The 26,048-nt window shown below is 43.3% G+C and overlaps 2 protein-coding genes across 2 annotated transcripts; both read right to left on the bottom strand.

Moving 5' to 3' along the window:
• Window positions 1-1,493: 1,493 nt before the first annotated feature.
• LOC137627320 (uncharacterized) lies at window positions 1,494-21,427 on the bottom strand. The gene is made up of 4 exons (XM_068358404.1): window positions 21,118-21,427; window positions 20,566-20,803; window positions 2,887-3,186; window positions 1,494-1,755 (listed from the first exon to the last, which is right to left on the bottom strand). The coding sequence occupies exons 1-4, from the start codon at window positions 21,425-21,427 to the stop codon at window positions 1,494-1,496; spliced, it is 1,110 nt and encodes a 369-aa protein (XP_068214505.1).
• Window positions 21,428-22,437: 1,010 nt separating this feature from the next.
• Window positions 22,438-24,723, bottom strand: LOC137627319 (uncharacterized). Its single transcript, XM_068358403.1, has 3 exons — window positions 24,372-24,723; window positions 23,292-23,471; window positions 22,438-22,811 (listed from the first exon to the last, which is right to left on the bottom strand). The coding sequence occupies exons 1-3, from the start codon at window positions 24,721-24,723 to the stop codon at window positions 22,438-22,440; spliced, it is 906 nt and encodes a 301-aa protein (XP_068214504.1).
• Window positions 24,724-26,048: the final 1,325 nt, after the last annotated feature.

Genomic DNA, 26,048 nt, shown 5'->3' with positions numbered 1-26,048 from the left:
TGATACCACCACTTCTGTGTCCATCACTACACCTAGCAGTGAAACATCCACAATATCAAGTGATACCACCACTTCTCCTTACACCACACCTACTATTGAACGATCTACAATATCAACTGGTGATACCACCACCTCTTCTTCCTCCATTACACCTACTAGTGAAACATTCACAATATCAAGTGATACCACCACCTCTCCTTCCTCCATTACACCTACTAATGAAACATCCACAATATCAAGTGATACCACCACCTCTCCTTCCTCCATTACACCTACTAGTGAAACATCCACAATATCAACTGATACCACCACATCTCCTTCCTCTATTACACCTACTAGTGAAACATCCATAATATCAACTGATACCACCACCTCTCCTTCCATCACTACTCCTACCAGTGAAATGTCCACAATATCAAGTGATACCACCACCTCTCCTTCCATCACTACACCTACCAGTGAAACATCCAAAATATTCACTGATACCAGCACCTCTCCTTCCATCACTACACCTACCATTGAAACGTCCTCATATCAACTGATTCCACCACCTCCCCTTCCTCCATTACACCTACTAGTGAAACATCCACAATATCAATTGATACCACCAACTCTCCTTCCTCCACTACACCTACCAGTGAAACGTCTACAATATTGACTGATACCACCACCTCTCCTTCCATCAGTACCCTACCATTGAAACATCCTCAATATTCACTGATACCAGCACATCTCCTTCCATCACTACACCTACCATTGAAACATCCACAATATTCACTGATACCAGCACCTCTCCTTCCATCACTACACCTACCAGTGAAACGTCCACAATATTCACTGATACAACCACCTCTCCTTCCTCCATTACACCTACTAGTGAAACATCCACAATATTAACTGATACCACTAACTCTCCTTCCTTGACTACGCTGAATAGTAAGACAACCACAATATCAACTGATACCACCACTTCTCCGTCCATCACTACACCTACCAGTGAAACGTCACAATATTAACTGATACCACCACTTCTCCTTCCTCCATTACACCTACAGTGAAACATCACAATATCAAACTGATACCACCACTCTCCTTCCTCCACTACACCTACCATTGAAACATCTACAATATTCACTGATACCACCACCTCTCCTTCCATCACTACACCTACCATTGAAACATCCACAATATTCACTGATACCACCACCTCTCCTTCCATCACTACACCTACCAGTGAAACGTCCACAATATTCACTGATACCACCACCTCTCCTTCCTCCTACACCTACCAGTGAAACATCCTCAATATCAACTGATACCACCACCTCTCCTTCCTCCACTACACTACTAGTAAAACAACCACATATCATTTGATACCACCACCTCTACTTCCACCACACCTACTAGTGAACATCTACAATATCAACTGGTGATACCACCACCTCTCTTCCTCCATTACACCTACTAGTGAAAATCCACAATATTAAGTGATATCACCACCTCTCCACCTCCATTACACCTACTAGTGAAACATCCACAATATCAACTGATACCACCACCTCTCCTTCCTCCATTACACCTACCAGTGAAACGTCCACAATATTAACTGATACCACCACCTCTCCTTCCTCCACTACACTGACTAGTAAAACAGCCACAACATCATTTGATACCACCCCTCTCCTTCCACCACACCTACTAGTGAACCATCTACATATCAACTGGATACCACCACCTCTTCTTCCTCCATTACACCTACTAGTGAAACATCCACAATATTAAGTGATACCACCACCTCTCTTCCTCCATTACACCTACTAGTGAAACATCCACAATATCAAATGATACCACCACCTCTCCTTCCTCCATTACACCTACCAGTGAAACGTCCACAATATTAACTGATACCACCACCTCTCCTTCCTACATTACACCTACCAGTGAAACGTCCACAAATTAACTGATACCACCACCTCTCCTTCCATCACTACACCTACCAGTGAAAAGTCTACAATATTCAACTGATACCACCACCTCTCCTTCCATCACTACACCTACCATTGAAACATCCACAATATTCACTGACACCAGCACCTCTCCTTCCATCACTACACCTACTAGTGAAACATCCACAATATTAACTGATACCACCACCTCTTCTCCTTCATTACACCTACCAGTGAAACGTCCACAATATTGACTGATACCACCACCTCTCCTTCCTCCATTACACCTACCAGTGAATCGTCTACAATATTAACTGATACCACCACCTCTCCTTCCATCATTACACCTACCAGTGAAACGTCTACAATATTAATTGATACCACCACCTCTCCTTCCATCACTACACCTACCATTGAAACATCCACAATATTCACTGATACCACCACCTCTCCTTCCATCACTACACCTACCAGTGAAACGTCCACAATATTCACTGATACCACCACCTCTCCTAACATCACTACACCTACCAGTGAAACGTCCACAATATTCACTGATACCACCACCTCTCCTTCCTCCATTACACCTACAAGTGAAACATCCTCAATATCAACTGATACCACCACCTCTCCTTCCACTACACCTACTAGTGAAACGTCCTACAATATTGACTGATACCACCACCTCTCCTTCCATCACTACCCTACCATTGAAACATCCACAATATTCACTGATACCAGCACTCTCCTTCCATCACTACACCTACCATTGAAACATCCACAATATTCACTGATACCAGCACCTCTCCTTCCATCACTACACCTACCAGTGAAACGTCCACAATATTCACTGATACACCACCTCTCCTTCCTTCATTACACCTACTAGTGAAACATCCACAATATTAACTGATACCACTAACTCTCCTTCCTTCACTACCTGAATAGTGAGACAACCACAATATCAACTGATACCACCACTTCTCCTTCCATCACTACACCTAGCAGTGAAACATCCACAATATCAAGTGATACCACCACTTCTCCTTCCTCCATTACACCTACTAATGAAACATCCACAATATTAACTGATACCACCACCTCTCCTTCCATCACTACACCTACCAGTGAAACGCCCACAATATCAACTGATACCACCGCCTCTTCTTCTTCCACTACACCTATTAGTGAACCATCCACAATATCAATTGATACCACCACTCTCCTTCCTCCACTACACCTACCAGTGAAACGTCTACAATATTAACTGATACCACCACTTCTCCTTCCATCACTACACCTATCATTGAAACATCCACAATATTCACTGATACCAGCACCTCTCTTCCATCACTACACCTACCAGTGAAACATCCACAATATTCACTGATACCACACCTCTCCTTCCTCCATTACACCTACTAGTGAAACATCTCAATATCAAACTGATACCACCACTCTCCTTCCTCCACTACACCTACTAGTAAAACAACCACAACATCATTTGATACCACCACCTCTCCTTTCCACCACACCTACTAGTGAACCATCTACAATATCAACTGGTGATACCACCACCTCTTCTTCCTCCATTACACCTACTAGCGAAACATCCATAGTATCAACTGATACCACCACCTCTCTTCCTCCATTACACCTACTAGTGAAACGTCCTCAATATCAACTGATACCACCACTTCTCCTTCCATCACTACACCTACCAGTGAAACGTCGACAATATCAACTGATACCACCACCTCTTCTTCCACTACACCTACTAGTGAAACATCCACAATATCAACTGATACCACCACCTCTCCTTCCTCCATTACACCTACTAGTGAAACATCACAATATTAACTGATACCACCACCTCTCCTTCCATCACTACACCTACCAGTGAAACGTCCACAATATTAACTGATACCACCACCTCTCCTTCCATCACTACACCTACCAGTGAAACGTCCACAATATTCAACTGATACCAACCACCTCTCCTTCCATCACTACACCTACCAGTGAAACGTCCACAATATTCAACTGATACCACCACCTCTCCTTCCTCCATTACACCTACTAGTGAAACATCCACAATATTAACTGATACCACCACCTCTCCTTCCTCCATTACACCTACTAGTGAAACATCCACAATATTCAACTGATACCACCACCTCTCCTTCCATCACTACCTACCAGTGAAACGTCCACAATATTAACTGATACCACCACCTCTCCTTCCATCACTACACCTACCAGTGAAAAGTCCACAATATTCAACTGATACCACCACCTCTCCTTCCATCACTACACCTACCAGTGAAACATCCACAATATCAACTGATACCACCACCTCTCCTTCCTCCACTACACCTACTAGTGAAACATCCACAATATTCAACTGATACCACCACCTCTCCTTCCTCACTACACCTACCAGTGAAACGTCCACAATATTAACTGATACCACCACCTCTCCTTCCATCACTACACCTACCATTGAAACATCCACAATATTCACTGATACCACCACCTCTCCTTCCATCACTACACCTACCATTGAAACATCCACAATATTCACTGATACCACCACCTCTCCTTCCATCACTACACCTACCAGTGAAACGTCCACAATATTCACTGATACCACCACCTCTCCTTCCTCCATTACACCTACTAGTGAAACATCCACAATATCAACTGATACCACCACCTCTCCTTCCACCACACCTACTAGTGAAACATCCACAATATTCAACTGATACCACCACCTCTCCTTCCTCCATTACACCTACTAGTGAAACATCCACAATATTAACTGATACCACCACCTCTCCTTCCTCCATTACACCTACTAGTGAAACATCCACAATATCAACTGATACCACCACCTTCCTTCCTCCATTACACCTACCAGTGAAACGTCCACAATATTAACTGATACCACCACCTCTCCTTCCATCACTACACCTACCAGTGAAACGTCCACAATATTAACTGATACCGCCACCTCTCCTTCCATCACTACACCTACCAGTGAAACGTCCACAATATTCACTGATACACCACCTCTCCTTCCATCACTACACCTACCAGTGAAACGTCCACAATATTCACTGATACCACCACCTCTCCTTCCTCCATTACACCTACCAGTGAAACATCCACAATATCAACTGATACCACCACCTCTCCTTCCTCATTACACCTACCAGTGAAACATCCACAATATCAACTGATACCACCATCTCTCCTTCCTCCATTACACCTACAGTGAAACATCCACAATATCAACTGATACCACCACCTCTCCTTCCATCACTATTCCTACCAGTGAAACGTCCACAATATTAACTGATACCACCACCTCTCCTTCCACACTACACCTACCAGTGAAACGTCCACAATATACTGATACCACCACCTCTCTTCCTCACTACACCTACCAGTGAAACGTCCTCAATATCAACTGATACCACCACCTCTCCTTCCTCCACTACACCTACCAGTGAAATCCACAATATCAATTAATACCACCACCTCTCCTTCCTCCACTACACCTACCAGTGAAACGTCCTACAATATTAACTGATACCACCACCCTCCTTCTCCTTTACACCTACTAGTGAAACATCCACAATATTAACTGATACCACCACCTCTCCTTCCTCCATTACACCTACTAGTGAAACATCCATAATATCAACTGATACCACCACCTCTCCTTCCTCCATTACACCTACTAGTGAAACATCTACAATATTAACTGATACCACCACCTCTCCTTCCTCACTACACCTCCATTGAAACATCCACAATATTAACTGATACCACCACCTCTCCTCACATCACTACACCTACCAGTGAAACATCCACAATATTAACTGATACCACCACCTCTCCTTCCATCACTACACCTCCTATCAGTGAAACGTCCACAATATCAACTGATACCACCACCTCTCCTTCCACTACACCTACCAGTGAACATCCACAATATCAACTGATACCACCACCTCTCCTTCCTCCACTACCTACTAGTGAAACATCCACAATATCAACTGATACCACCACCTCTCCTTCCATCACTACACCTACCAGTGAAACGTCCACAATATTAACTGATACCACCACCTCTCCTTCCTCCACTACACCTACCAGTGAAACGTCCACAATTAACTGATACCACCACCTCTCCTTCCATCACTACACCTACCAGTGAAACGTCCTCAATATCAACTGATACCACCACCTCTCCTTCCTCCACTACGCTGAATAGTAAAACAACCACAATATCCTCCATCACACTACCAGTGAAACGTCCACAATATTAACTGATACCACCACCTCTCCTTCCATCACTACACCTACCAGTGAAACGTCCTCAATATCAACTGATACCACCACCTCTCCTTCCCACTACACCTACTAGTGAAACATCCACAATATCAACTGATACCACACTCTCCTTCCTACTACACTAGTGAAACACCACAATATCAACTGATACCACCACTTCCTCCATCACTACACCTACCAGTGAAACATCCACAATATCAACTGATACCACCACTCTCCTTCCTCCATTACACCTACATGAAACATCCACAATATCAACTGATACCACCACTCTCCTTCCTCCATTACACCTACAGTGAAACATCCACAATATTAACTGATACCACCACTCTCCTTCCATCACTACACCTACCAGTGAAACGCCCACAATATTCAACTGATACCACCACCTCTCCTTCCTCCACTACACCTACTAGTGAAACATCCACAATATCAACTGATACCACCACCTCTCCTTCCTCACTACACCTACCAGTGAAACATCCACAATATCAACTGATACCACCACCTCTCTTCCTCCATTACACCTACTCCAGTGAAACATCCACAATATTAACTGATACCACCACCTTCCTTCCATCACTACACCTACAGTGAAACATCCACAATATCAACTGATACCACCACCTCTCCTTCCTACACTACACCTACTAGTGAAACATCCACAATATTAACTGATACCACCACCTCTCCTTCCTCCATTACACCTACTATGAAACATCCATAATATTAACTGATACCACCACCTCTCCTTCCATCACTACACCTACCAGTGAAATGTCCACAATATTCACTGATACCACCACCTCTCCTTCCACCACTACACCTACTAGTGAAACATCCACAATATTAACTGATACCACCACCTCTCCTTCCTCCATTACACCTAGTGAAACATCCACAATATTAACTGATACCACCACCTCTCCTTCCATCACTACACCTACCAGTGAAACATCCACAATATCAACTGATACCACCACCTCTTCTTCCTCCACTACACCTACTAGTGAAACATCCACAATATCAATGATACCACCACCTCTCCTTCCTCCACTACACCTACTAGTGAAACATCCACAATATTTGATACCACCACCTCTCCTTCCACCTACACCTACCAGTGAAACGTCCTACAATATCAACTGATACCACCACCTCTCTTCCTCCATTACACCTACCAGTGAAACATCCACAATATTAACTGATACCACCACCTCTCCTTCCTCCACTACACCTACTAGTGAAACATCCACAATATCAACTGATACCACCATCTCTCCTTCCTCCACTACACCTACCAGTGAAACGTCCACAATATTAACTGATACCACCACCTCTCCTTCCATCACTACACCTACCAGTGAAACATCCACAATATTAACTGATACCACCACCTCTCCTTCCATCACTACACCTACCATTGAAACATCCACAATATTCAACTGATACCACCACCTCTCCTTCCATCACTACACCTACCAGTGAAACGTCCACAATATTAACTGATACCACCACCTCTCCTTCCTCCATTACACCTACAGTGAAACATCCTACAATATCAACTGATACCACCACCTCTCCTTCCTCATTACACCTACCAGTGAAACATCCACAATATTCAACTGATACCACCACCTCTCCTTCCTCCATTACACCTACTAGTGAAACATCCACAATATCAACTGATACCACCACCTCTCCTTCCATCACTATTCCTACCAGTGAAACGTCCACAATATTAACTGATACCACCACCTCTCCTTCCACACTACACCTACCAGTGAAACGTCCACAATATCAAGTGATACCACCACCTCTCCTTCCATCACTACACCTACCAGTGAAACATCCAAAATATTCACTGATACCAGCACCTCTCCTTCCATCACTACACCTACCATTGAAACGTCCTCAATATCAACTGATTCCACCACCTCTCCTTCCTCCATTACACCTACTAGTGAAACATCCACAATATCAATTGATACCACCAACTCTCCTTCCTCCACTACACCTACCAGTGAAACGTCTACAATATTACTGATACCACCACCTCTCCTTCCATCAGTAACCCTACCATTGAAACATCCTCAATATTCACTGATACCAGCACATCTCCTTCCATCACTACACCTACCATTGAAACATCCACAATATTCACTGATACCAGCACCTCTCCTTCCATCACTACACCTACCAGTGAAACGTCCACAATATTCACTGATACAACCACCTCTCCTTCCTCCATTACACCTACTAGTGAAACATCCACAATAATAACTGATACCACTAACTCTCCTTCCTTGACTACGCTGAATAGTAAACAACCACAATATCAACTGATACCACCACTTCTCCGTCCATCACTACACCTACCAGTGAAACGTCTACAATATTAACTGATACCACCACTTCTCCTTCCTCCATTACACCTACTATGAAACAGCCACAATATCAAATGATACCACCAACTCTCCTTCCTCCACTACACCTACCAGTGAAACGTCTACAATATTAACTGATACCACCACCTCTCCTTCCATCACTACACCTACCATTGAAACATCTACAATATTCACTGATACCACCACCTCTCCTTCCATCACTACACCTACCATTGAAACATCCACAATATTCACTGATACCACCACCTCTCCTTCCATCACTACACCTACCAGTGAAACGTCCACAATATTCAACTGATACCACCACCTCTCCTTCCTCCACTACACCTACTAGTGAACATCCTCAATATCAACTGATACCACCACCTCTCCTTCCTCCACTACACTACTAGTAAAACACCACATATCATTTGATACCACCACCTCTCCTTCCACCACACCTACTAGTGAACCATCTACAATATCAACTGGTGATACCACCACCTCTTCTTCCTCCATTACACCTACTAGTGAACATCCACAATATCAAGTGATACCACCACCTCTCCTTCCTCCATTACACCTACTAGTGAAACATCCACAATATCAACTGATACCACCACCTCTCCTTCCTCCATTACACCTACCAGTGAAACGTCCACAATATTAACTGATACCACCACCTCTCTTCCTCCACTACACTACTAGTGAAACAGCCACAACATCATTTGATACCACCACCTCTCCTTCCTCCACACCTACTAGTGAAACATCTACAATATCAACTGATACCACCACCTCTCCTTCCTCCATTACACCTACTAGTGAAACATCCACAATATTAAGTGATACCACCACCTCTCCTACTCCATTACACCTACCAGTGAAACATCCACAATATCAAATGATACCACCACCTCTCCTTCCTACATTACACCTACCAGTGAAACGTCCACAATATTACCTGATACCACCACCTCTCCTTCCTCCATTACACCTACCAGTGAAACGTCCACAATATTAACTGATACCACCACCTCTCCTTCCATCACTACACCTACAGTGAAAATCCACAATATCAACTGATACCACCACCTCTCCTTCCATCACTACACCTACCATTGAAACATCCACAATATTCACTGATACCAGCACCTCTCCTTCCATCACTACACCTACTAGTGAAACATCCACAATATTAAGTGATACCACCACCCTTCTCCTTCATTACACCTACCAGTGAAACATCCACAATATTAACTGATACCACCACCTCTCCTTCCATCACTACACCTACCAGTGAAACCACAATATTAACTGATACCACCACCTCTCCTTCCATCACTACACCTACCAGTGAAACATCCACAATATCAACTGATACCACCACTCTCCTTCCTCCACTACACCTACCATGAAACGTCCACAATATTAACTGATACCACCACCTCTCCTTCCATCACTACACCTACCAGTGAAACGTCCACAATATTCACTGATACCACCACCTCTCCTTCCTCCACTACACCTAAGTGAAACATCCACAATATCAACTGATACCACCACCTCTCCTTCCTCCACTACACCTACAGTGAAACGTCTACAATATTAACTGATACCACCACCTCTCCTTCCATCACTACACCTACCATTGAAACATCCACAATATTCACTGATACCAGCACCTCTCCTTCCATCACTACACCTACCAGTGAAACATCCACAATATTCACTGATACCACACATCACCTTCCTCCATTACACCTACCAGTGAAACATCCACAATATTCAACTGATACCACCACCTCTCCTTCCTCCACTACACCTACTAGTGAAACATCCACAAATCATTTGATACCACCACCTCTCCTTTCACCACACCTACTAGTGAAACATCCACAATATCAACTGATATACCACCTCTTCTTCCTCCATTACACCTACTAGTGAAACATCCACAATATCAACTGATACCACCACCTCTCTTCCTCCATTACACCTACAGTGAAACATCCACAATATCAACTGATACCACCACCTCTCCTTCCATCACTACACCTACAGTGAAACATCCACAATATCAACTGATACCACCACCTCTTCCTTCCACTACACCTACTAGTGAAACATCCACAATATCAACTGATACCACCACCTCTCCTTCCTCCACTACACCTACTAGTGAAACATCCACAATATCAACTGATACCACCACTCTCCTTCCATCCACTACACCTACCAGTGAAACGTCCACAATATTAACTGATACCACCACCTCTCCTTCCATCACTACACCTACCAGTGAAACATCCACAATATTCACTGATACCAGCACCTCTCCTTCCATCACTACACCTACCAGTGAAACATCCCAATATCAACTGATACCACCACCTCTCCTTCCTCCATTACACCTACTAGTGAAACATCCACAATATTAACTGATACCACCACCTCTCCTTCCTCCACTACACCTACTAGTGAAACATCCATAATATCAACTGATACCACCACCTCTCCTTCCATCACTACCCTACAGTGAAATCCACAATATTCAACTGATACCACCACCTCTCCTTCCATCACTACACCTACCAGTGAAAATCCACAATATTCACTGATACCAGCACCTCTCCTTCCATCACTACACCTACCAGTGAAACGTCCTCAATATCAACTGATACCACCACCTCTCCTTCCTCCATTACACCTACAGTGAAACATCCACAATATCAACTGATACCACCACTCTCCTTCCTCCACTACACCTACCAGTGAAACGTCCACAATATTAACTGATACCACCACCTCTCCTTCCATCACTACACCTACCATTGAAACATCCACAATATTAACTGATACCACCACCTCTCCTTCCATCACTACACTACCATTGAAACATCCACAATATTCACTGATACCACCACCTCTCCTTCCATCACTACACCTACCAGTGAAACGTCCACAATATTCACTGATACCACCACCTCTCCTTCCTCCATTACACCTACTAGTGAAACATCCACAATATCAACTGATACCACCACCTCTCCTTCCACCTACACCTACAGTGAAACATCCTACAATATCAACTGATACCACCACCTCTCCTTCCTCCATTACACCTACTAGTGAAACATCCACAATATTAAGTGATACCACCACCTCTCCTTCCTCATTACACCTACTAGTGAAACATCCACAATATCAACTGATACCACCATCTCCTTCCTCCATTACACCTACCAGTGAAACGTCCACAATATTAACTGATACCACCACCTCTCCTTCCATCACTACACCTACCAGTGAAACGTCTACAATATTAACTGATACCACCACCTCTCCTTCCATCACTACACCTACCATTGAAACATCCACAATATTCAACTGATACCACCACCTCTCCTTCCATCACTACACCTACCAGTGAAACATCCACAATATTCAACTGATACCACCACCTCTCCTTCCATCCATTACACCTACCAGTGAAACATCCACAATATCAACTGATACCACCACCTCTCCTTCCTCACTACACCTACCAGTGAAACATCCACAATATCAACTGATACCACCATCTCTCCTTCCTCCACTACACCTACTAGTGAAACATCCACAATATCAACTGATACCACCACCTCTCCTTCCTCACTACCTACTAGTGAAACATCCACAATATCAACAATACCACCACCTCTCCTTCCAACACCTACCTACCAGTGAAACGTCCTACAATATTAACTGATACCACCACCTCTCTTCCTCCACTACACCTACTAGTGAAACATCCACAATATCAATTGATACCACCACCTCTCCTTCCTCCACTACACCTACCAGTGAAACGTCCTACAATATTAACTGATACCACCACCTCTCCTTCCTCCATTACACCTACTAGTGAAACATCCACAATATTAACTGATACCACCACCTCTCCTTCCTCCACTACACCTACAGTGAAACATCCACAATATCAACTGATACCACCACCTCTCCTTCCACATTACACCTACCAGTGAAACGTCCACAATATTAACTGATACCACCACCTCTCCTTCCTCCATTACACCTACTAGTGAAACGTCACAATATTCAACTGATACCACCACCTCTCCTTCCTCACTACACCTACCAGTGAAACATCCACAATATCAACTGATACCACCACCTCTCCTCCATCATTACACCTACCAGTGAAACATCCACAATATCAACTGATACCACCACCTCTCTTCCTCACTACACCTCCTACAGTGAAACATCCACAATATCAACTGATACCACCACCTCTCCTTCCACCATTACACCTACTAGTGAAACGTCCACAATATTAACTGATACACCACCACTCCTTCCACTACACCTACCAGTGAAACGTCCACAATATCAACTGATACCACCACCTCTCCTTCCTCCACTACCTACTAGTAAAACAACCACAATATCAACTGATACCACCACCTCTCCTTCCTCCATTACACCTACCAGTGAAACGTCCACAATATTAACTGATACCACCACCTCTCCTTCCTCCATTACACCTACCAGTGAAACGTCCTCAATATCAACTGATACCACCACTCTCCTTCCTCCACTACGTGAATAGTAAAACAACCACATCCTCCATCACACTACCAGTGAAACGTCCACAATATTAACTGATACCACCACCTCTCCTTCCATCACTACACCTACCAGTGAAACATCCACAATATCAACTGATACCACCACCTCTCCTTCCACTACACCTACTAGTGAAACATCCACAATATCAACTGATACCACCACTCTCCTTCCTACTACACCAATAGTAAACAACCACAATATTCAACTGATACCACCACTTTTCCTCCATCACTACACCTACCAGTGAAACATCCACAATATTAACTGATACCACCACCTCTCCTTCCTCCACTACACCTACCAGTGAAACATCCACAATATTAACTGATACCACCACCTCTCCTTCCATCACTACACCTACCAGTGAAACATCCACAATATCAACTGATACCACCACCTCTCCTTCCTCCATTACACCTACTAGTGAAACATCCACAATATCAACTGATACCACCACTTCCTTCCATCACTACACTACCAGTGAAACCCACAATATCAACTGATACCACCACCTCTTCCTTCCTCCACTACACCTACTAGTGAAACATCCACAATATTCAACTGATACCACCACTCTCCTTCCTCACTACACCTACCAGTGAAACATCCACAATATCAACTGATACCACCACCTCTCCTTCCTCCATTACACCTACTCCAGTGAAACATCCACAATATTAACTGATACCACCACCTCTCCTTCCATCACTACACCTACAGTGAAACGTCCACAATATTCACTGATACCACCACCTCTCCTTCCATACTACACCTACTAGTGAAACATCCACAATATTAACTGATACCACCACCTCTCCTTCCTCCATTACACCTACAGTGAAACATCCACAATATTAACTGATACCACCACCTCTCCTTCCATCACTACACCTACCAGTGAAATCCACAATATTCAACTGATACCACCACCTCTCCTTCCACCACTACACCTACTAGTGAAACATCCACAATATTCAATGATACCACCACCTCTCCTTCCTCCATTACACCTACTAGTGAAACATCCACAATATTAACTGATACCACCACTCTCCTTCCATCACTACACCTACCAGTGAAACGTCCACAATATTAACTGATACCACCACCTCTCCTTCCTCCACTACACCTATAGTGAAACATCCACAATATCAACTGATACCACCACTCTCCTTCCTCCACTACACCTACCAGTGAAACATCCACAATATCAACTGATACCACCACCTCTCCTTCCTCCATTACACCTACTAGTGAAACATCCACAATATTAACTGATACCACCACTCTCCTTCCTCACTACACCTATAGTGAAACCACAATATTCAACTGATACCACCACCTTCTCCTTCCATCACTACACCTACCAGTGAAACATCCACAATATTCAACTGATACCACCACCTCTCCTTCCACCTACACCTACCAGTGAAACATCCACAATATCAACTGATACCACCACCTCTCCTTCCTCATTACACCTACCAGTGAAACATCCACAATATCAACTGATACCACCACCTCTCCTTCCTCCATTACACCTACTAGTGAAACATCCACAATATCAACTGATACCACCACCTCTCCTTCCTCCATTACACCTAGTGAAACATCCACAATATCAACTGATACCACCACCTCTCCTTCCTCATTACACCTACTAGTGAAACATCCACAATATCAACTGATACCACCACCTCTCCTTCCATCACTACCTACCAGTGAAATCCACAATATCAACTGATACCACCACCTCTCCTTCCATCACTACACCTACCAGTGAAACATCCAAAATATTCACTGATACCACCACCTCTCCTTCCATCACTACACCTACCATTGAAACGTCCTCAATATCAACTGATACCACCACCTCTCCTTCCTCCATTACACCTACTAGTGAAACATCCACAATATCAACTGATACCACCACCTCTCCTTCCTCCACTACACCTACCAGTGAAACGTCCACAATATTACTGATACCACCACCTCTCCTTCCATCAGTACACCTACCATTGAAACATCCACAATATTCACTGATACCAGCACATCTCCTTCCATCACTACACCTACCATTGAAACATCCACAATATTCACTGATACCAGCACCTCTCCTTCCATCACTACACCTACCAGTGAAACGTCCACAATATTCACTGATACACCACCTCTCCTTCCTCCATTACACCTACTAGTGAAACATCCACAATATAACTGATACCACACTCTCCTTCCTTCACTACCTATAGTGACAACCACAATATCAACTGATACCACCACTTCTCCTTCCATCACTACACCTACCAGTGAAACGTCACAATATTAACTGATACCACCACTTCTCCTTCCTCCATTACACCTACAGTGAAACAGCCACAATATCAACTGATACCACCACTCTCCTTCCTCCACTACACCTACCAGTGAAACGTCTACAATATTAACTGATACCACCACCTCTCCTTCCATCACTACACCTACCATTGAAACATCTACAATATTCACTGATACCACCACCTCTCCTTCCATCACTACACCTACCATTGAAACATCCACAATATTCACTGATACCACCACCTCTCCTTCCATCACTACACCTACCAGTGAAACGTCCACAATATTCACTGATACCACCACCTCTCCTTCCTCCATTACACCTACTAGTGAACATCCTCAATATCAACTGATACCACCACCTCTCCTTCCTCCACTACACTACTAGTAAAACAACCACATCATCATTTGATACCACCACCTCTCCTTCCACCACACCTACTGGTGAACCATCCTACAATATCAACTGGTGATACCACCACCTCTTCTTCCTCCATTACACCTACTAGTGAACATCCACAATATTAAGTGATATCACCACCTCTCCTCCTCCATTACACCTACTAGTGAAACATCCACAATATCAACTGATACCACCACCTCTCCTTCCTCCATTACACCTACCAGTGAAACGTCCACAATATTAACTGATACCACCACCTCTCTTCCTCCACTACACTACTAGTAAAACAGCCACAACATCATTTGATACCACCACCTCTCCTTCCACCACACCTACTAGTGAAACATCTACATATCAACTGGTGATACCACCACCTCTTCTTCCTCCATTACACCTTCTAGTGAAACATCCACAATATTAAGTGATACCACCACCTCTCCTAACTCCATTACACCTACTAGTGAAACATCCACAATATCAAATGATACCACCACCTCTCCTTCCTACATTACACCTACCAGTGAAACGTCCACAATATTACCTGATACCACCACCTCTCCTTCCTCCATTACACCTACCAGTGAAACGTCCACAATATTAACTGATACCACCACCTCTCCTTCCATCACTACACCTACCAGTGAAAAGTCCACAATATCAATTGATACCACCACCTCTCCTTCCATCACTACACCTACCATTGAAACATCCACAATATTCACTGATACCAGCACCTCTCCTTCCATCACTACACCTACCAGTGAAACATCCACAATATTAACTGATACCACCACTCTCTCCTTCCATTACACCTACCAGTGAAAATCCACAATATTAACTGATACCACCACCTCTCCTTCCATCACTACACCTACCAGTGAAACGTCCACAATATTAATTGATACCACCACCTCTCCTTCCATCACTACACCTACCAGTGAAACATCCACAATATTAACTGATACCACCACCTCTCCTTCCATCACTACACCTACCAGTGAAACGTCCACAATATTCACTGATACCACCACCTCTCCTTCCATCACTACACCTACCAGTGAAACGTCCACAATATTCACTGATACCACCACCTCTCCTTCCTCCACTACACCTACAGTGAAACATCCTCAATATCAACTGATACCACCACCTCTCCTTCCACTACACCTACAGTGAAACGTCTACAATATTAACTGATACCACCACCTCTCCTTCCATCACTACACCTACCATTGAAACATCCACAATATTCACTGATACCACCACCTCTCCTTCCATCACTACACCTACCATTGAAACATCCACAATATTCACTGATACCAGCACCTCTCCTTCCATCACTACACCTACAGTGAAACGTCCACAATATTCACTGATACCACCACCTCTCCTTCCTCCACTACACCTACTAGTGAAACATCCACAATATTAACTGATACCACCACTCTCTTTCCTTACACCTACTAGTAAACACCACAATATCAACTGATACCACCACTTCTCCTCCATCACTACACCTACAGTGAAACATCCACAATATCAACTGATACCACCACTTCTCCTTCCTCCATTACACCTACAGTGAAACATCCACAATATCAACTGATACCACCACCTCTCCTTCCTCCATTACACCTACTATGAAACATCCACAATATAACTGATACCACCACCTCTCCTTCCATCACTACACTACAGTGAAACATCCACAATATCAACTGATACCACCACCTCTCTTCCTTCCACTACACCTACTAGTGAAACATCCACAATATCAACTGATACCACCACCTCTCCTTCCTCCACTACACCTACCAGTGAAACGTCCACAATATTAACTGATACCACCACCTCTCCTTCCATCACTACACCTACCAGTGAAACATCCACAATATTCAACTGATACCAACCTCTCCTTCCATCACTACACCTACCAGTGAAAATCCACAATATTCACTGATACCACCACCTCTCCTTCCTCCATTACACCTACTAGTGAAACATCCTCAATATCAACTGATACCACCACCTCTCCTTCCTCCACTACACTACTAGTGAAACAATCCACAAATCATTTGATACCACCACCTCTCCTTCCATCCACACCTACTAGTGAAACATCCACAATATTCAACTGATACCACCACCTCTCCTTCCTCCTACACCTACTAGTGAAACATCCACATATATCAACTGATACCACCACCTCTCCTTCCTCATTACACCTACCAGTGAAACGTCCTCAATATCAACTGATACCACCACTTCTCCTTCCATCACTACACCTACCAGTGAAACGTCTCAATATCAACTGATACCACCACTTCTCCTTCCACTACACCTACCAGTGAAACTCCACAATATCAACTGATACCACCACCTCTCCTTCCTCCACTACACCTACCATTGAAACATCCACAATATTAACTGATACCACCACCTCTCCTTCCATCACTACACCTACCAGTGAAACGTCCACAATATTAACTGATACCACCACCTCTCCTTCCATCACTACACCTACCAGTGAAACGTCCACAATATTCACTGATACCACCACCTCTCCTTCCATCACTACACCTACAGTGAAACGTCCTCAATATCAACTGATACCACCACCTCTCCTTCCTCCATTACACCTACTAGTGAAACATCCACAATATTAACTGATACCACCACCTCTCCTTCCTCCATTACACCTACTAGTGAAACATCCACAATATCAACTGATACCACCACCTCTCCTTCCATCACTACACCTACCAGTGAAAATCCACAATATTAACTGATACCACCACCTCTCCTTCCATCACTACACCTACCAGTGAAACGTCCACAATATTCACTGATACCACCACCTCTCCTTCCTCCATTACACCTACTAGTGAAACATCCACAATATTCAACTGATACCACCAACCTCTCCTTCCTCCACTACACCTACCAGTGAAACGTCTACAATATTAACTGATACCACCACCTCTCCTTCCATCACTACACCTACCAGTGAAACATCCACAATATTCAACTGATACCACCACTCTCCTTCCATCACTACACCTACCAGTGAAACATCCACAATATCAACTGATACCACCACCTCTCCTTCCATCACTACACCTACCAGTGAAACGTCCACAATATTCAACTGATACCACCACCTCTCCTTCCTCCATTACACCTACTAGTGAAACATCCACAATATCAACTGATACCACCACCTCTCCTTCCACCTACACCTACTAGTGAACCATCCACAATATCAACTGATACCACCACCTCTCTTCCTCCACTACACCTACTAGTGAAACATCCACAATATTAACTGATACCACCACTCTCCTTCCTCCATTACACCTACTAGTGAAACATCCACAATATCAACTGATACCACCATCTCCTTCCTCCATTACACCTACCAGTGAAACATCCACAATATTAACTGATACCACCACCTCTCCTTCCTCCATTACACCTACAGTGAAATCCTACAATATCAACTGATACCACCACCTCTCCTTCCTCACTACACCTACCAGTGAAACGTCACAATATTAACTGATACCACCACCTCTCCTTCCATCACTACACCTACCAGTGAAACATCCACAATATTAACTGATACCACCACCTCTCCTTCCATCACTACACCTACCAGTGAAACCAGTGAAACGTCCACAATATTCACTGATACCACCACCTCTCCTTCCTCCATTACACCTACCAGTGAAACATCCTCAATATCAACTGATACCACCACCTCTCCTTCCTCATTACACCTACCAGTGAAACATCCACAATATCAACTGATACCACCACTCTCCTTCCTCCATTACACCTACTAGTGAAACATCCACAATATCAACTGATACCACCACCTCTCCTTCCATCACATTCCTACAGTGAAACATCCACAATATTAACTGATACCACCACCTCTCCTTCCCACTACACCTACCAGTGAAACGTCCACAATATTAACTGATACCACCACCTCTCCTTCCATCACTACACCTACCAGTGAAACGTCCTCAATATCAACTGATACCACCACCTCTCCTTCCTCCACTACACCTACTAGTGAAATATCCACAATATCAATTGATACCACCAACTCTCCTTCCTCCACTACACCTACCAGTGAAACGTCACAATATTAACTGATACCACCACCTCTCTTTCTCCTTTACACCTACTAGTGAAACATCCACAATATTAACTGATACCACCACCTCTCCTTCCTCCATTACACCTACTAGTGAAACATCCATAATATCAACTGATACCACCACCTCTCCTTCCTACATTACACCTACCAGTGAAACGTCCATAATATTAACTGATACCACCACCTCTCCTTCCTCCATTACACCTACTAGTGAAACGTCACAATATTAACTAATACCACCACCTCTCCTTCCATCACTACACCTACCAGTGAAACATCCACAATATTAACTGATACCACCACCTCTCCTCACATCACTACACCTACCAGTGAAACATCCACAATATTAACTGATACCACCACCTCTCTTCCATCACTACACCTCCTATCAGTGAAACATCCTCAATATCAACTGATACCACCACCTCTCCTTCCACCACTACACCTACTAGTGAAACGTCCACAATATCAACTGATACTACCACCACTCCTTCCACTACACCTACTAGTGAACCATCCACAATATCAACTGATACCACCAACTCTCCTTCCTCCACTATGCTGACTAGTAAAACAACCACAATATCAACTATTATCACCACCTATCCTTCCTCCATTACACCTACCAGTGAAACGTCCACAATATTAACTGATACCACCACCTCTCATTCCTCCATTACACCTACCAGTGAAACTTCCACAAAATTAACTGATATCACCACCTCTCTTTCCATCACTACACCTACCAGTGAAACGTCCTCAATATCAACTGATACCACCAACTCTCCTTCCTCCACTACGCTGAATAGTAAAACAACCACAATATCCTCCATCACAACTACCAGTGAAACGTCCACAATATTAACTGATACCACCTACTCTCCTCCATCACTACACCTACCAGTGAAACGTCCTCAATATCAACTGATACCACCACCTCTCCTTCCACTACACCTACTAGTGAACCATCCACAATATCAACTGATACCACTAACTCACCTCCCCTGACTACACTGAATAGTAAAACAACCACAATATCAACTAATACCACCACTTTTCCGTCCATCACTACACCTACCAGTGAAACATCCACAATATCAAGTGATACCACCACTTCTCCTTCCTCCATTACACCTACTAATGAAACGTCCACAATATCAACTGACACCACCACCTCTCCTTCCTCCATTACACCAACTAGTGAAACATCCACAATATTAACTGATACCACCACTTTTCCTTCCATCACTACACTTACCAGTGAAACGTCCTCAATATCAACTGATACCACCACCTCTTCTTCTTCCACTACACTTATTAGTGAACCATCCACAATATCAATTGATACCACCAACTCTCCTTCCTTCACTAAACCTACCACTGAAACATCCACAATATCAACTGATACCACCACCTCTCTTTCCCCATTACAGCTACTCCTGAAACATCCATAATATTAACTGATACCACCACCTATCCTTCCATCACTACACCTAACAGTGAAACGTCCACAATATTCACTGATACCACCACCTCTCCTTCCACTACTACACCTACTAGTGAAACATCCACAATATTAACTGATCACACAGCCTCTCCTTCCTCCATTATACCTACTAATGAAACATCCATAATATTAACTGATACCCCCACCTCTCCTTCCATCACTACACCTACCAGTGGAATGTCCACAATATTCACTGATACCACCACCTATCTTTCCACCACTACACCCACTAGCGAAACATCCATAATATTAAATGATCCCACAGCCTCTCCTTCCTCCATTACACCAACTAGTGAAACATCCACAATATTATCTGATACCACCATTTCTCCTTCCATCACTACACCTACCAGTGAAACGTCCTCAATATCAACTGATACCACCACCTCTTCTTCTTCCACTACACCTATTAGTGAACCATCCACAATATCAATTGATACCACCAACTCTCCTTCCTCCACTACACCTACCACTGAAACATCCACAATATCAACTGTTACCGCCAGCTCTCCTTCCTCCATTACACTTACTACTGAAACATCCACAATATTAACTGATACCACTAACTCTCCTTCCTTGACTACGCTGAATAGTAAAACAACCACAATATCAACTGATACCACCACTTCTGTGTCCATCACTACACCTAGCAGTGAAACATCCACAATATCAAGTGATACCACCACTTCTCCTTACACCACACCTACTATTGAACGATCTACAATATCAACTGGTGATACCACCACCTCTTCTTCCTCCATTACACCTACTAGTGAAACATTCACAATATCAAGTGATACCACCACCTCTCCTTCCTCCATTACACCTACTAATGAAACATCCACAATATCAAGTGATACCACCGCCTCTCCTTCCTCCATTACACCTACTAGTGAAACATCCACAATATCAACTGATACCACCACATCTCCTTCCTCTATTACACCTACTAGTGAAACATCCATAATATCAACTGATACCACCACCTCTCCTTTAATCACTACTCCTACCAGTGAAATGTCCACAATATCAAGTGATACCACCACCTCTCCTTCCATCACTACACCTACCAGTGAAACATCCAAAATATTCACTGATACCAGCACCTCTCCTTCCATCACTACACCTACCATTGAAACGTCCTCAATATCAACTGATTCCACCACCTCTCCTTCCTCCATTACACCTACTAGTGAAACATCCACAATATCAATTGATACCACCAACTCTCCTTCCTCCACTACACCTACCAGTGAAACGTCTACAATATTGACTGATACCACCACCTCTCCTTCCATCAGTAACCCAACCATTGAAACATCCTCAATATTCACTGATACCAGCACATCTCCTTCCATCACTACACCTACCATTGAAACATCCACAATATTCACTGATACCAGCACCTCTCCTTCCATCACTACACCTACCAGTGAAACGTCCACAATATTCACTGATACAACCACCTCTCCTTCCTCCATTACACCTACTAATGAAACATCCACAATATCAAGTGATACCACCACCTCTCCTTCCTCCATTACACCTACTAGTGAAACATCCACAATATCAACTGATACCACCACATCTCCTTCCTCTATTACACCTACTAGTGAAACATCCATAATATCAACTGATACCACCACCTCTCCTTCCATCACTACTCCTACCAGTGAAATGTCCACAATATCAAGTGATACCACCACCTCTCCTTCCATCACTACACCTACCAGTGAAACATCCAAAATATTCACTGATACCAGCACCTCTCCTTCCATCACTACACCTACCATTGAAACGTCCTCAATATCAACTGATTCCACCACCTCTCCTTCCTCCATTACACCTACTAGTGAAACATCCACAATATCAATTGATACCACCAACTCTCCTTTCTCCACTACACCTACCAGTGAAACGTCTACAATATTGACTGATACCACCACCTCTCCTTCCATCAGTAACCCAACCATTGAAACATCCTCAATATTCACTGATACCAGCACATCTCCTTCCATCACTACACCTACCATTGAAACATCCACAATATTCACAGATACCAGCACCTCTCCTTCCATCACTACACCTACCAGTGAAACGTCCACAATATTCACTGATACAACCACCTCTCCTTCCTCCATTACACCTACTAGTGAAACATACACAATATTAACTGATACCACTAACGCTCCTTTCTTGAGTACGCTGAATAGTAAGACAACCACAATATCAACTGATACCACCACTTCTCCGTCCATCACTACACCTACCAGTGAAACGTCTACAATATTAACTGATACCACCACTTCTCCTTCCTCCATTACACCTACTAATGAAACATCCACAATATCAAATGATACCACCAACTCTCCTTCCTCCACTACACCTACCAGTGAAACGTCTACAATATTAACTGATACCACCACCTCTCCTTCCATCACTACACCTACCATTGAAACATCTACAATATTCACTGATACCAGCACCTCTCCTTCCTCCACTAAACCTACCAGTGAAACGTCTACAATATTAACTGATACCACCATCTCTCCTTCCATCACTACACCTACCATTGAAACATCTACAATATTCACTGATACCACCACCTTTCCTTACATCACTCAACCTCCTACCAGTGAAATATCCTCAATATCAACTTTTACCACAACCTCTCCTTTCACCAATACACCTACTAGTGAAACATCCACAATATCAACTGATACCACCACCTTTCCTTCTACTACACCTGCTAGTGAACCATCCACAATATCAAATGATACCACCAACTCTCCTTCCTCCACTCCGCTGACTAGTAAAACAACCACAATATCAATTGATACCACATCCTCTCCTTCCTCCATTGCACCTCCCAGTGAAACGTCCACAATATTAACTGATACCACCACCTCTTCTTCCTCCATTACACCTACCAGTGAAACTTCCACAAAATTAAATGATACCACCACCTTTCCTTCCATCACTACACCTACCAGTGAAACGTCCTCAATATCAACTGATACTACCAACTCTCCTTCCTCTACTACGCTGTATAGTAAAACAACCACAATATCAACTGCTACCGCCACCTCTCCTTCCACAACACCTACCAGTAAAATGTCCTCAATATCAATTGATACCACCAGCTCTCCTTCCTCAATTACACCTACTAGTGAAACATCCTCAACAGCAACGGATACCACCACCTTTCCTTCCTCCACTACACCTACTAGTCGAACATCTTCAATATCAACTCAAAGCACCTCTCCCTCTGCTGAAACCACTGCCTATTCTTCCTTCATTATATCTACCAGAGAAACATCTTCAATTTCAACTAAAACCACCTCCTCTCCTTTGTCCACTACACCCACTAATGAAACATCATCAGTATCAACTAATACTACCATCTCGCCTTCCTCCTCTACATCTACTACTGAAACTTCTTTAATATCAACTATAAGTACCACCTCTCTTTCCTTCACTACATCCACCAATGAGATATCTTCAATATTATTTGAAACTACCACCGTCCCCTTTTCCACTGAAACCACTTCCTATTCTTCCTCCACTACACCCACGAGTGAAACATCGTCAATATCAACTGAAACCACTACCTCTCTATACTCCAGTAAAACCACTGTGTCTCCTCCCTCCACTTCACCCACTAGTAAAAAATCGTTAATATCAACTGAAATGACGACCCCTCTTTCTTCCACTACACCCACTAGTGAAACATCCTTAATATCAACTGAAACCAGTCTCACTCCTTCCAATATAATTTCAAGTGAAACATCTGCAATTTCAACTGAAACCAGTCTCACTCCTTCTTCCAATATAATTTCAAGTGAAACATCCGCAATTTCAACTGAAACCAACACCTCTCCTTTTACTACACCTACTAGTGAAACATCCTCAATATCAACTGGAACCACCGTCTATTCTCCCTTCAGTATACTTACCAGTGAAACATCCTCAATAGCAACTGAAACCACCTCGTCTCCTTCATCTACTGCACCCACTATTGAAACATCCTCAATATCAAATGAAACAACAGTCTATTCTTCCAATATACTTACAAGTGATACCTCCTTAATATCAACTGGAATCACCATTTTTTCTACCTCCACATCTCTTACTACTGAGACTTCTCCGTCATCCAGTTACACCATCACCTCTTCCACTTCTTTGTCATTGAACAGCAACTCTTCTTCATCAGTCCTTACCAGTGAACCAACAATTAAGACCTCTCCTCAATCATCCATTGTTACTACCTTCTCTTCCTCTGTGGTCACAAGTGAGACCTCTC

Source organism: Palaemon carinicauda, chromosome 35 (genome assembly GCF_036898095.1).
Source record: "Palaemon carinicauda isolate YSFRI2023 chromosome 35, ASM3689809v2, whole genome shotgun sequence".
NCBI lineage: Eukaryota > Metazoa > Arthropoda > Malacostraca > Decapoda > Palaemonidae > Palaemon > Palaemon carinicauda.
The sequence above is the reverse complement of the archived record's forward strand: the minus strand, read 5'-3'. Positions and strand labels throughout refer to the sequence as shown.